Here is a 14875-nt window from a genome sequence, read left to right as displayed (position 1 = left end):
GATCTCAAGCCCAAATTACAACAGGAGCATTCTCTCCAAGTTCTCCTCAAACCCCACCTCTTCTTGGCATCAGATACCAAGTGAGGTTCAGGATTGGTAGAACTTATTGGCGTCTTGGGCAGAAGTCCTGTGTTGAACATGAACCTTAAATTCAGTGTCCTCCCTTAACACGAGGGAATTTTAATTTCTGATATTTTTCATTTTAATTTAAAAATTACCTCTTGTATTATCAGTATTGTTTATTTGATCACTTTTTTAGCCTCGATAATTTCATTGCTAAATACCTACCATGCTAAAGAAGTGAAAGCTTTCACAAATAAAATATACAGAATTTATCATCAAAATTTTGAATAGACAGGAAGTAAAAATGTAGAAAGTCACACAATGTGTTAGGAATCAACAGCAGGCAGGGCTGTCTTAATGCCATGGGCACCCCTGGGCAGTGCCCAAGGGCCCCAGGTGCATGCGGGCCCCATGATAATTTTGCATTACATCATATGTGCCAACTGTCCCGGATTTGTCTGGACAGTCACGCTTTTTACTAAGCTGTCCTTAGATGGTTGTGTCCTGGGCGACGTTCTGGAACCTGTGCTGTGCCCTCATGATCCCAATATTGTTCCCCCCTCGTCCCCTCCATACTGTGCCCTTCTGCCCCCCGTACCGTGCCCTTTGTTTTTCTGTCTTTGATTTATGGCATGTTTTCCTATTGTTTAAGATTGATTTTATTAAAAGTACTAATAAATACGAATGATCTTCAAGAAGTTTCTGTATATATACAGTGGAGATCGAAAGTTTGGGCACCCCAGCTAAAAATTTTGTATTAATGTGCATAAAGAAGCCAAGGAAAGATGGAAAAATCTCCAAAAGGCATCAAATTACAGATTAGACATTCTTATAATATGTCAACAAAAGTTTGATTTTATTTCCATCATTTACACTTTCAAAATAACAGAAAACAAAAAAATGACGTCTGCAAAAGTTTGGGCACCCTGCAGAATTTATAGCATGCACTGCCCCCTTTGCAAAGCTGAGACCTGCCAGTGTCATGGATTGTTCTCAATCATCGTCTGGGAAGACCAGGTGATGTCAATCTCAAAGGTTTTAAATGCCCAGACTCATCTGACCTTGCCCCAACAATCAGCACCATGTGTTCTTCTAAGCAGTTGTCTAGAAAACTGAAACTGAAAATAGTTGACGCTCACAAAGCTGGAGAAGGCTATAAGAAGATAGCAAAGCGTTTTCAGATGTCAATATCCTCTGTTCGGAATGTAATTAAGAAATGGCAGTCATCAGGAACAGTGGAAGTTAAAGCAAGATCTGGAAGACCAAGAAAAATATCAGACAGAACAGCTCGCAGGATTGTGAGAAAAACAATTCAAAACCCACGTTTGACTGCACGATCCCTCCAGAAAGATCTGGCAGACACTGGAGTTGTGGTACACTATTCCACTATAAAGAGATACTTGTACAAATATGGTCTTCATGGAAGAGTCATCAGAAGAAAACCTCTTCTACATCCTCACCACAAAAATCATCGTTTGAACTTTGCACATGAACATATAGACAAGCCTGATGCATTTTGGAAACAAGTTCTGTGAAGGTTAAAATTGAACTTTTTGGCAGGAATGAGCAAAGGTACGTTTGGAGAAGAAGGGGCACAGAATTTATTGAAAAGAACCTCTGTCCAACTGTTAAGCATGGGGTTGGATCAATCACGCTTTGGGGTTGTGTTGCAGCCAGTGGTAGAGGGAACATCTCACGAGTAGAAGGAAAAATGGATTCAATAAAATTTCAGCAAATTTTGCATGGTAACTTGATGCCATCTGTGAAAAAGCTGAAGTTAAAGAGAGGATGGCTTCTACAAATGGATAATGATCCTAAACACACCTCGAAATCCACGGGGGATTACATGAAGAGGCGTAAACTGAAGGTTTTGCCATGGTCTTCACAATCTCCTGACCTCAACATAATTGAAAATCTATGGATAGACCTTAAAAGAGCAGTGCGTGACAGACAGCCCAGAAATCTCAAAGAACTGGAAGACTTTTGTAAGGAAGAATGGGCAAAGATACCTCAAACAAGAATTGAAAGACTCTTGGCTGGCTACAAAAAGCGTTTACAAGCTGTGATACTTGCCAAAGGGGGCAGTACAAGATATTAACTCTGCAGGGTGCCCAAACTTTTGCAGACGCCATTTTTTTGTTTTCTGTTATTTTGAAAGTGTAAATGATGGAAATAAAATCTAACTTTTGTTGACATATTATAAGAATGTCTATTCTGTAATTTGATGCCTTTTGGAGATTTTTCCATCTTTCCTTGGCTTCTTTATGCACATTAATACAAATTTTTAGCTGGGGTGCCCAAACTTTCGATCCCCACTGTACATATATATATATATATATATATATATATATAAAATAGAGTTTAAGAAATTTGGAAACTTTTTGAAGAACCCTCATATATGTTTAATTCTATTAACAATTTATACTTTAATTCTTGAGAGTAGGTGCAGAAATTTGGGCAGGCTGGTAGGGGCCCCAGTGCAGTACTTTGCCCAGGGGCCCATGATGCTGTTAAGACAGCCCTGGCAGAAGGGATGGTCAAATCTGCGTAACTTTACTTAGGAGACTGAGGATCCCAGTGACAGAATACCCTACTAAATAACCTAAAACACAGAAAGACTAACAAGCAACTCACTATATACAACATGGGGAACACAGAAAAGCAGGGGAAAACTGAAGGTGCAGGGAGCAGATGGAAAGGGGGAACTAAAACTGGGCTCAGAAACAAGAAGAGCCAATAAGAAGCATGAGGGCACAGGATGCAGGGCAGCAGCAAGATCAGGGTCAGGATCAGAATAAGTGGCACGCAGTATCTGGCAGCAGAACAAAACACTGGAGTAAGAGGCACTACTAGTGGAGGAACTAAATACCATCCCAGCAGCCAGCATCAATTGGAATCTGATTACTAGGATCTGCTGGCTGGTGGGAGACACCTGTTGGTGGACCCCGGAACAACAACCTTCTGCTCTGGGAAGCACAGTGCCACCATCAGGTGATGCATGTCCTGACATAATGTTACCATAATATCTCTGAATGTGTACTTACTGAAAATTCATATGAATATAATAAAATATGTGTTGTAAGCAAACAATTTATATGACCTCCTGAAGTAGATTTCTGTACTGCTATGGGCATTTGGGCTGAGCGTGCGACAGGTATTCACATATTTTAAATGTATGTTATGATCTTCATTAAGAGTGCTTTAGAATTTTTGAAACCTCTTTTCACAGTGCCGGCAGCCAGCATGACCAGGCTGATGAGATCCCGAACCAACTCTGGTGCCAGCGTCTCCTCCATGGACGGTAATAGGAGCCGATCTCACACCAACGAGGGCTCCCGCAGCCGCTCCCACACCGGTGAAGGCAACCGCAGCCGAGCGCAGACTGGAGAAGGGAACCGGGGGCGCTCTCACACGGACACCAGAATGGACGAGCACAACAACGTTAAATCCATGGAGGTTTCTTGTTAAACCCCCAACCCTCCCCCCCTCCTTCCCATCGGGCTCAATTTGCACCGATGAAATCTAATCTGCCAACTGTACATATTGACCTGACTTTTACCTCTGGGAGGTCTCAGACCACCAAGAGATGAAGTTTGGTGTTCACGCTTGTAAACAGAGCTATGAGGACCAAAGATTGTTTTGAAAGGCCGTCACCCCATGTACTAGCCATTAGTAGTCACGCTCATTCCATTTAGTTTTTAAAATTTTGCCCTGTGGTATTGACCAAAAGTCTGATATTTGAGGTGTAATAGTTGAACTCTAGCCAAACCTTTTTTTTAAGTTTTAGATTACATGAGCAATTATGCAAGTGGTTAAGTGGTTAGCACGTCTGCCTAGAGTTGTCAGTTTGACCACGATACTACCTGCCTGGAGTTTGCATGTTCTCCCTGTGCCTGTGTGGGTTTCCTCTGGTTTCCTCCCACACTCCAAAGACATGCTAGTAAGTTAATTGGTTGCTGTCCAAATTGACCCTAGTAGGTATGAATGTGAGTTAGGGACCTTAGATTGCAAGCTCCTTGAAGGCAGGGACTGATATGAATGTACATTATATAAATGTAAAGCGCTGTGTAAATTGATGGTGCTATGTAAGTACCTGAAATAAATGAATAATAAATGATTAGAACCTTTTCTAGGGCTTTCTGTGTTAGGAGTCAGAAAGTAAGAAAGTAATCCCGCCAGTGGGGTACAAACAGTAGCAAAAATCCACCAATTGTTTAAAAAATGTTCCACTTTATCTGAAACTAAAACAAAAAAAAAAAAGTTTTGGCTTGAGTTAAATTGTAACAGCTTTCGATCATTTTAATGGAGGACCCAGTCATTGTAAAAGTCATCAGCTCATCAGTAAACTTTACAAATATTGTCACGTTGGCACTGTATTTTTTCTTTTTTTTTTTTCTAATACGAGCTGTAGAAGTACCTCTATCATTCGCACTTTTATAGATTAAATTTTGGGATCATACTGTCACACCCACTTTTGTATTTTTTATTTTCTTTTTAGCTAGACCAGCTGTTGCCAGCAAGACGACTTTAGAGCTGTGACAGGCTGGAAAAAAAGGGTAGAAACAACATAATTTCTATCAAAAGCAGCATCAAAAGCAAAAAAGTGTTTAGTTAATGGTTCAAGTACTAGATTTTGTGTTTCTCTAGTGTTTAACGTTGATGCCATTAGACTCCGATAGAAGTAAGACTCAAAATAGGCTGCAGAACGTGATATATCGCAAAAATGTGTAAATATGCAATTAAAATATTTATAAAAGTGTTGTTCATTTAAAATCTATTTTGATAGTTTATAAATAGTAGAAAACAAAATAGTTTTTACGATAACCACCGGCTTCTGGCTGTTTCCTATATAATTATAAGATATGATTTTTTTTTTTTCTTAATTTTTTTGAGTTTTTTTAATTGCAGATTTTCTGGGCTTTTCAGTTTATTAAATCCCCAAAAAATGTTTTTTTTTTCTTAAAAAAAAAAATTTGCATAATAGACAACATATAATGGAAATGTTAAAATGTATTATTAAATAATTCTATAATATTCAGATCAAGAAAAAGCAAGTTTGTAGTTTAAATACTAAGATGATATATTTTGGTTGCCATTTCTTATTGAGAAAAAGATAAAATGAGCTTTGGTGCTGATGATAAATCTGTTTTAATAAACAATATCTTTAACTGTTAATTGCTGCTAATTATTGTATTGATTTTTTTTATGTAATCCTTGTCACCTGAAAGTAACAAAACAAAAATAAATAAAATATATCATATTGTTGAATAACTTTAAAGATAAATGAAACTCTTCTATATTCTTTTTTTTTTTTTTTTTTTTTGATAAATCAATGTTTTATCACTGCAAAATACTTCTAATCATTGCTTTTACTTTGTAAATGTGTTGATTTCAAATCCTTTAGCCCGTCTTCTATGTTACTCAATAGTATCCAGTGTTCTATATTTTTTTATTTTTAAAGTGTTTTGGAGCAGAAAATACTGTGATTTCTAGCTTGTCCAGGCTGAAGGAGCACATTGTGTATACACAATTGGGATCATTGTATTTATTAAAGAACAATAAACTGGTAACTTTGCACTGGGGTGTCTCTGAGTTTCTCTGTTTTGTGATTCACAGTATAAAGTCTTCTTTGTTTATTTTTAGGCATGCTTTGTATTCTATTCAATTGTTTACAAAAACAAACAGCTGTTCTATTTTTAGTTCAAGATTAAAGTGTATCTCTACCCAATTTTTTAAAACTCTGGATACAATGGGGAAAGTGGGGGCCCCTGTCAGATTTTACTCCTATCTGGGACTCCATTAGAGAGGTTTCCCCTAAAGCAGCCTATACATAAATAGTTTTTTCTTGTTGTTTAACAACTTTGGGACCGCCCTATAGCAGATATACTGCTGCAGGGCGGCACCTGTGCACAGGATCATATATATATACGTCATTCTGCATTTCCGGGTAGGGAGTGCACGTGAGCCACGCGCGTGCCCTACCTGCGCCGCCATTTGCGGCCACGGATGTCAATCACTGGGTGATTACCGAGCATCTCCGACGGGGAGGAAGATTGTTTTGTTTACAAACAATCTTCCTCCCTGTCAGCTTGAGCACACTGCTCGGGATGGCTGTGCACAGTACAGCCATCCTGACAAGTGTGCTTACAGTGAAGAACACACCCCCCGCCCCCTAGTAAAACACTCCTAGCACACAGTTAACCCTTTGATCGCCCCTTACATTAACCCCTTCCTGCCCAGTACCATTAGTACAGTGTCAGTGCTTTCTTTAGCACTGATCACTGTATTGGTGTCACTGGGGTGTTAGTGACACCAAGTTAGTCCCCCCCCCCAGTGTCAGAATGTCCGCCGCAGTCTCGCTAAAAGTCGCTGATCGCCGCCATTACTAGTAGAAAAAAAAAATCCCATTATCTATACTGCCATTTGTAAACACTATAACTTTCATGTAAACCAATTAATTTACACATATTGATTTTTTTTTAGCAAAGACATGTCGCAGAATACATTTTATGACAAAATTAGATTTTTAAATTTTTTTTACTGGACATACAGTTGTGTTCAAAATAATAGTGTGTTGAAAAAAGTGAATAAAGCTCAAAATCCTTCTAATAGCTTTTATTTCCATCCACACAAATGCATTGGGAACACGACACATTCTATTCCAAATCATAACATGAAGAAAAATACATCAAATTTGTGTTGTTCCTCTAAAAAAATGGAAGAAAAGTGAATATTAGACGGTTCAATAAAATCGCAGTGTTTGTATTCTTCTTTACAAACTCAAACATTCACTATATAAACTGAAAAATGTTTGAAGATTTTGCTTTCCTTTGAATGACTTCATGAATATTTGGTTGTAGTCGCACTGTTTCTGAGAACTGCTGTACATCTGTGTTGCATGGAGTCACCCAACTTCTGGCCCCTGTGATCAGGTATTCCAGCCCAGGATGATTGGACGACATTCCACAGTTCTTCTCTATTTCTTGGTTTTGCCTCAGAAACTGCATTTTTATGTCACCCCACAAGTTCCATAACGTCAATCTTGTTGGTCTGGAACCAAGATGTTGCACGTTTACTGGTGTGTTTGGGGTCGTTGTCTTGTTGGAACACCCATTTCAAGGGCATTTCCTCTTCAGCAAAAGGCAGCATGACCTCTTCAAGTATTCTGATGTATTCAAACTGATCCATGATCCCTGGTATGCGATAAATAGGCCCAACACCGTAGTATGAGAAACATCCCCATATCATGATGCTTGCACCACCATGCTTCACTGTCTTCACAGTGTACTGTGGCTTGAATTCAGTGTTTGGGGGTCGTCTGACAAACTGTCTCCGCCCACTAGACCCAAAAAGAACAATCTTACTTTCATCACTCCACAAAATGTTGCGCCATTTCTCTTTAGGCCAGTCAATGTGCTCTTTGGCACATTGTAACCTCTTCAGCACATGTCTTCTTTCCAACAGTGGGACTTTGCGGGGGCTTCTTGCAGATAGCTTGGCTTCACATAGGCGTCTTCTAATTGTAACAGTCCTCACAGGAAACGTCACACCTTCTTTCATCTTCCTGGAGCTGATTGTTGGCTGAGTCCGCGCCATTTTGGCTATTCTTCTATCCATTCGAATGGTAGTTTTTCGCTTTCTTCCACGTCTTTCAGGTTTTGGTTGCCATTTTAAAGCATTTGTGATCATTTTAGCCGAGCAGCTGATCATTTTCTGCACTTCTTTATATGTTTTCCCCTCTCCAATCAACTTTTTAATCAAGGTACGCTGTTCTTCTGAACAATGTCTGGAACGACCCATTTTCCTCAGAATTTCAGAGAGAAATGCACTGTAACCAGTATGTACAACATTTGCTGCCTTCCTTCCTTAAATAAGGGCAATAATTACCACCTGTTTTTCAAAGAATGAATGACCTCACTAATAGAACTCCACACTGCTATTATTTTGAACATGCCCCTTTCAATGAGTGATTCAATGACACAGAATCAGCAGCATGCATGTCATGACTGTTGGGTCGGTTGGATTTCTATTACTCTACTACACCTGCTAGTAAATTATTTGCCATGTAGAAATATCATTTCTACCAAAAACAGTGATTGATCCGGTTAGTGATGTCTGACTGCTGTTATTTTGAACAAAACTGTATTTAATAGCAAAAAGTCCAAAATATTGTTTTTTTCTCAAAATTTTTGGTCTATTTTTGTTAATAGAGCAAAAAATAAAGAATGCACAGGCGATCAAATACCACCAAAAGAAAGCTCAATCTATGGGGAAAAGGGGACATAAATTTAATTAGGTTGCAGTGTTGCATGACAGCGCAATTGTCAGTTAAAGTAATGCAGCGCCCTAACACACAAAATGGCCTGGTCAGGAATCCTCAGGAGGGCAAGTGGTTAATCAGCAGGTTGAATGAAAAAAAAATTACTCGATTTCTCCATCCACACATTTCATGTGGATGGGGGGAATCACTCCTGCTGAGGTATTGTACTCTGACAGTGGGGAGACTTCCTAGCTGTCAAAATACATTGATTAGCGATGCCGGCTATAGCCGACGGCACTGATCGTGTCAAAATTTTCCAACGGGATGATTGTACAGAAATCAATCGGAAGATCGACTTCTGTACAATTAGCCTACCCATACATAGATCGATGTATGGCTGGCTTCCCTTTATACAGGACAGGAAGTAAGGGAAACCTACAACAAAAGAAGAAACATAATGTATTGGGAATATAGACCTTGACTTTATAGACACTCCAAGAATCACAATTACTATATGATAAAAGAGTTTTTATCAATGTGTTACTAAACCCACAACAGTACAATCAGTCTGTATATGCAGTAAAGCATGCTTGTTATACTCACTGTGGAACCTAAGGGGTTAATCCTCTGCATTGTGTAAAAAATGCTGTTTAATCCTGACTTCTCTGATCTTCCCCTTCTTCCAGTGTCCCCCTCTTATCTCCTGATAAGACGTATTGTGTGGAGACACTCTGCACATGCTCAGTTTTTTTTTTTCTTGGGAGCATGCATGTGATCAGCACAGGGCCACAGGGCCAATCAGCACTGTCCAGAGAGAGTTCAGGGGTTCTGCATCCTCCTAGAGCAGAATGAAAACTCCCCCTACAAGCTTTAACCAGTGCTCCACTGGACACTGATAGAAGTTACAAGACTGCTCTAACTTCTGATGAGAAAATTTATTTAGCAGTTTATAATTACTAAAATAATTGCATTTCCATGTTGTGTGTATTGTGGGAGACCAGATAGAGTGAATGCAGGGTCCGGGGAGACCAGATATAGTGAATGCAGGGTCCAGGGAGAGCGGATATAGTGAATGCAGGGTCCGGGGAGAGCAGATATAGTGAATGCAGGGTCCGGGGACACCGGATATAGTGAATGCAGGGTCCGGGGAGAGCAGATATAGTGAATGCAGGGTCCGGGGAGAGCAGATATAGTGAATGCAGGGTCCGGGGAGACCAGATATAGTAAATGCAGGGTCTAGGGAAATCTGATCCTCTCCTTCTTCCAGTGTCCCCCTCTTATCTCCTGATAAGACATATCGTGTGGAGTCACTCTGCACATGCTTAGTTTGGTGTGTATTGCTAGAGAGTTTTTTTTGTTTTTTTTTCTTGGGAGAGTGCATGTGATCAGCACAGGGCCAATCAGCTCTGTCCAGACAGAGGTCAGGGGTTCTGCATCCTCCTAGAGCAGAAACAACTCCTCCTACAAGTTTTAATCAGTGCTCAGCTGGACACTGATAGAAGTCACAAGACTGCTATATAGTGTTGATGAGAAAAGGGATTTAGCAGTTTATGTTTACTGAAATAATTGCATTTCCATGTTGTGTGTACTGTGGGAGACCAGATATAGTGAATGCAGGGTCCGGTGAGAGCAGATATAGTGAATGCAGGGTCCGGGGAGACCAGATATAGTGAATGCAGGGTCCGGGGAGACCAGATATAGTGAATGCAGGGTCTGGGGTTTAGTAACACTTTAAATATTCTGTATTTAAATAATAATAACAGGGATTGTAGCATGGCCTTAGCTAAGACAATATACTATATACATACAGGTGAAACTCGAAAAATTTGAATATCGTGCAAAAGTTCATTTATTTCAGTAATGCAACTTAAAAGGTGAAACTGATATATGAGATAGACTCATTACATGCAAAGCAAGATAGTTCAAGCCGTGATTTGTCATCATTGTGTTGATTATGGCTTACAGCTCATGAAAACCCCAAATCCACAATCTCAGAAAATGAGAATATTGTGAAAAGGTGCACAATCATGGTAAAGTGCTGACCTGACAGTTGTGCATAAAAGTGCTGTATCAAAGCACATTAATAGAAAGTTATGTGGAAGGGAAAAGTGTGGAAGAAAAAGGTGCACAAGCAGCAGGGATGACCGCAGCCTGGAGAGGATTGTCAGGAAAAGGCCATTCAAAAGTGTTGGGGACTTTCACAAGGAGTGGACTGAGGCTGGAGTCAGTGCATCAAGAGACACCACACACAGATGGATCCTGGACATGGGCTTCAAATGTCGTATTCCTCTTGTCAAGCCGCTCCTGAACAACAAACAACATCATAAACGTCTTACCTGGGCTAAAGAAAAACAGACCTGTTCTGTTGCTCAGTGGTCCAAAGTCCTCTTTTCTGATGAGAGCAACTTTTGCATCTCATTTGGAAACCAAGGACCCAGAGTATGGAGGAAGAATGGAGAGGCCCAAGGACCCCGAGTATGGAGGAAGAATGGAGAGGCACAAGGACCCCGAGTATGGAGGAAGAATGGAGAGGCACAAGGACCCCGAGTATGGAGGAAGAATGGAGAGGCACACACTGCAAGATGCTTGAAGTCCAGTGTGAAGTTTCCACAGTCTGTGTTAATTTGGGGAGCCATGTCATCTGCTAGTGTTGATCCACTGTAGTTCATTAAGTCCAGGGACAACGCAGCCGTCTACCAGGAGGTTTTGGAGCACTTCATGCTTCCTTCTGCAGATGAGCTTTATGGGGATGCTGACTTCATTTTCCAGCAGGACTTGGCACCTGCCCACACTGCCACAAGCACCAAAACCTGGTTCAATGACCGTGGGATTACTGTGCTTGATTGGCCAGCAAACTCGCCTGACCTGAACCCCATAGAGAATCTATGGGGCATTGCCAAGAGAAAGATGAGAGACATGAGACCGAACAATGCAGAAGAGCTGAAGGCCGCTATTGAAGCATCCTGGTCTTCCATAACTCCTCAGCAGTGCCACAGGCTGATAGCGCCACGCCGCATTGAGGCAGTAATTGCTGCAAAAGGGGCCCAAACCAAGTACTGAGAACATATGCATGCTTCTACTTTTCAAATTCAGCAGAGTTTACTACTACTTTAACAGTAACAGAAATTGACCTACCCACTGGCTGGTAATGGATAGACAAGTCATTAATGTCATGCTCAATGAAACTTGATGTAAGAACAATGGAATTTTTGGTCTTGATCAGATCATGTCTGATTTTGGGATGATAATGGAGGTACATAGAAGAGAATGGAGTAAAAAGTGTGTGTGTGGTGGGGGGCATGGGGGGAGGTAGAGCAAAAGAAGGTGAGGGAGAAAAGGAGATGCATACATTGGAGAGTACATTAGGCATTGGGTATAAACGGAGAGGATACAGCAAGGGTGAGGGGAATTGGTGGGTAGGTCCATGGTCAAACCCTATTCTAAGGCCTAGTAGACCAGCATCTAATCCATACATTGGAGGGTACATTGGGCATTTGGTATAAACAGGGAGGATAAAGCAAGGGGAAGGAGGATTGGTGGGTAGGGCCATGGTCAAATCCTATTCTAAGGCCTAGTAGACCAGCATCTAATCCATACATTGGAGGGTACATTGGGCATTGGGTATAAACGGAGAGAATAAAGCAAGGGGAAGGCGGGATTGGTGGGTAGGGCCATAGTCAAACCCTATTCTAAGGCCTAGTAGACCAACACCTATTCCAAGTGGAAGAAAATGTATAAACCAAAGGTACCAGATAGCTGAGTACTTCTCCATTGTGTTGGATATCTTGCTCATGTAGCATATTCTGTGTGACTCTCAAAGTGGTTTTAGCTACCAAAAGAGTAGGAGTTTTCCAGGCTTTACCAATTGTCTGCTTAGCAAAAGTGAGGACTTGGACCATAAGCTTGCATTGAGCCTTGAAAAGACCAGTTGATCTGACACATAGAAGAGTGACCTTTAATCTCATATCGCATAAGTGTGGTAAGAAGTAAAAAGATATGGACCACCAGATAGGTACAACAGATATGATGAAACATCCCCAATAGTCCACATTCCCAAAAACATAAAGGTGAATAACTACCAGGTACATAATGGGCAATTTGAACTGGTACCAGATACCATTGGGGGAGATTTACTAAAGCTGGCCAACTGTGTCCTAAATTTAATTCCATTCTTCATCATCTATAGATGTCTATGGATACACTTTAAGAAGGATGATAAAACAAAATGTCAACCAAAAAGTTCAGATAGAACAAAACTGGTTTAAACTAAAAATGTTACTGTTCTTTTTTTTCTTGTGTGTATAGTAGGGGAAAATGTACTTTCTCTCTTTGGATATTCCAAGGCAAATGAGGTGAGTATGCAAAGATAATCTTTTCTGTTTCTCTTGATGTCCATTGGGAGCTGTCATCAAAGATCATATCATTTGTAGTTTTTCCTTTTTATTTTAACTTCAACATAAGTACTTGAAGTGGTTCTAAAGGCTGAAGGATTTTTACCTTAATGTATTCTGTGCATTAGGGTATAAAAAACCTTCAGTATGCAGCTCCCTACCAGCCTCCCCTCTTATACTTACCTGAGCCTGATCTTAATCCAGCGCTGTGTCCGAGGGCAGTGCCTCTCTCTGCTCTCTCCCTCCTCATTGGTTCAGAGAAAGCAGTGGAAACCATTGGCTCCTGTTGCTGTCAATTATAGCCAGTAAAGAGGGATTGGGGGGTGGGACCAAGCCATGCTCTGTGTGTTAATAGATACACAAAGCAGGCTCAGGAGAAAGACCGCACGGGCATTCAGCAGGGGGAAGGGGCCAGGAAGAGGAGCCAGGAGGACAGGTAGAGAACCCCAGAAGAGAAGGTTTAGGGATGCGCTATACAAAACCTTTGTACAGAGCAGGTACCGGTAAGTATGCCATGTAAACTATTTTAAAGAAATAAAAAATTATGCTTGGAATCACTTTAAAGACCAAGAGTACACAACAATATACTTGTTAAATGTTGCTTACCCATTGGTTTGATACTGCCCACAGACATTTTCTATTAAATCATCATTTATAGTGGCGCTCCACCCAAAAGGGGAAGTTTCACTTTAAGTCTTTGTCCCCCGCTCCCCAATAAGGATTGGCACCTTTGGGGAGCGGATACCCGAATTTGACAGGTACCCGCTCCCACTTCTGCTGCGATCGCCTAAGGCGATCGGAAGCGGAAGTTGTCCTCCCCTGCTCCCTCCCCGTAGTCTTCTGGGACATGTGACAGGTCCCAGAAGACTACGGGGCCATTCAAAAAGTAGAGCGCTTCTCGCACATGCGCAGTGGACACCCAGTTGTGAAGCTGCAAGGTGTCACAGCCGAGTGCCCACACTAAAGATGTCGGTGCCGTGGAGAGAAGACGGCGTGTGAAACCAGCCATGGTGAGGATACGGCAGGATCGAGGGACAGGTAAGTGTCTGTATTTTAAAAGTTAGCAGCTACAGTTTTTTTTGTTTCAGCTGGAACTCCGCTTTAAATACATTTTTTCTAGGTTTTTCTATGCAGTCATGTGACCGCACTTCTCCCGCTGGTCCGGACGACAATATCTTTAAATCCCATAGGACAGTGACATCACCCGCCAGCGTTCATAGCTCCAGGGTATTGTTGGATGGCAGAGCATTCATGCTCTCAGTCTGGAGGAATGGGCGATCCAAGGCAGGTTTTATTTCATACAGACAAACTTGAGCCTCCATGACTGAAAGAACTGAAATCCAAAGAATGAAAGGGGCAGGCCAGGGGTAGTCAGGCTGCGGAGGAATGAGCTAAATAATGTTCAACTTCCTCCAGCCTAGAAATGAGGTTGGTTCCGACTTGCTGAAGCTTCTAATGCACATTGTGACAGAGACAAAGGGGCGCCAGTCTAAGTGCAGCATAAAGTTAGTGCTGTTTATTAAAGCACATACTTTTGGCAACTTACTAGAAATTGGAAGCGGCAGACATATCTACAAATCCTACGGGTATCACCCCTATGGTTCCGGCTGTCAGGGTGGTCAGGGTATCGAAAGAAGTGGGTCACCACCCTGGTCTATAACTGGCTTTTTCAGCAGTGAACATGGACGGGCATTAAACATAAACTACTAAGGCTAACCAGTTAAATTATAGAGTTAGGACCACACAATATCGGGGTGCCGTGACGAGGCTCTGTGGCTTACGTATATATTTGCAAAAGTGTGCTAACTAAACCCCTGTTTTTAAATGCATATTGTTAGACAGGTTAATTTGGTTGTTGGTTGGCATGTTGAACTGGCTATCTTATCCACCTCTTTGATAAGTTATGCCTATCCATGTTCCTTGTTGAAAAGCCATTGTTAGACTGGGGTTGGCTGACAAGTTGAACTGGTTAGCCTTAGTAGTTTATGTTTAATGCCCATCCATGTTCACTGCTGAAAAAGCCAGTTATAGACCAGGGTGGTGACCCACTTCGTTCGCACAATGTAATGGAGGTCTGTGGATGTATTGGATACCCTGGCTGCCATTGTGCTATATGCTGGGTGTCCTTTTTGCTCCCGTACCTTTAAGGAGGGGTGGGCTC

The 14875-nt window shown here is 41.3% G+C and overlaps 1 protein-coding gene across 2 annotated transcripts in view; it reads left to right on the top strand.

Moving 5' to 3' along the window:
* NDRG1 (N-myc downstream regulated 1) overlaps nucleotides 1–5640 on the top strand; it is a 94386-nt gene extending 88746 nt beyond the window's left edge. For both annotated transcript variants that reach the window (XM_089685948.1, XM_089685949.1), the window contains one exon: nucleotides 3293–5640. In XM_089685948.1, the coding sequence (XP_089542074.1) occupies nucleotides 3293–3531 (239 nt within the window). In that variant the 3' untranslated portion in view covers nucleotides 3532–5640. The remainder of the gene's footprint in view (nucleotides 1–3292) is intronic.
* Nucleotides 5641–14875: the final 9235 nt, after the last annotated feature.

This window comes from Staurois parvus, unplaced genomic scaffold (assembly GCF_062004578.1).
Source record: "Staurois parvus isolate SC_StPar_1 unplaced genomic scaffold, SC_StPar_1.0 ptg000389l, whole genome shotgun sequence".
Classification (NCBI taxonomy): Eukaryota; Metazoa; Chordata; class Amphibia; order Anura; family Ranidae; genus Staurois; species Staurois parvus.
This window is presented reverse-complemented; position numbering and strand designations above follow the sequence as displayed.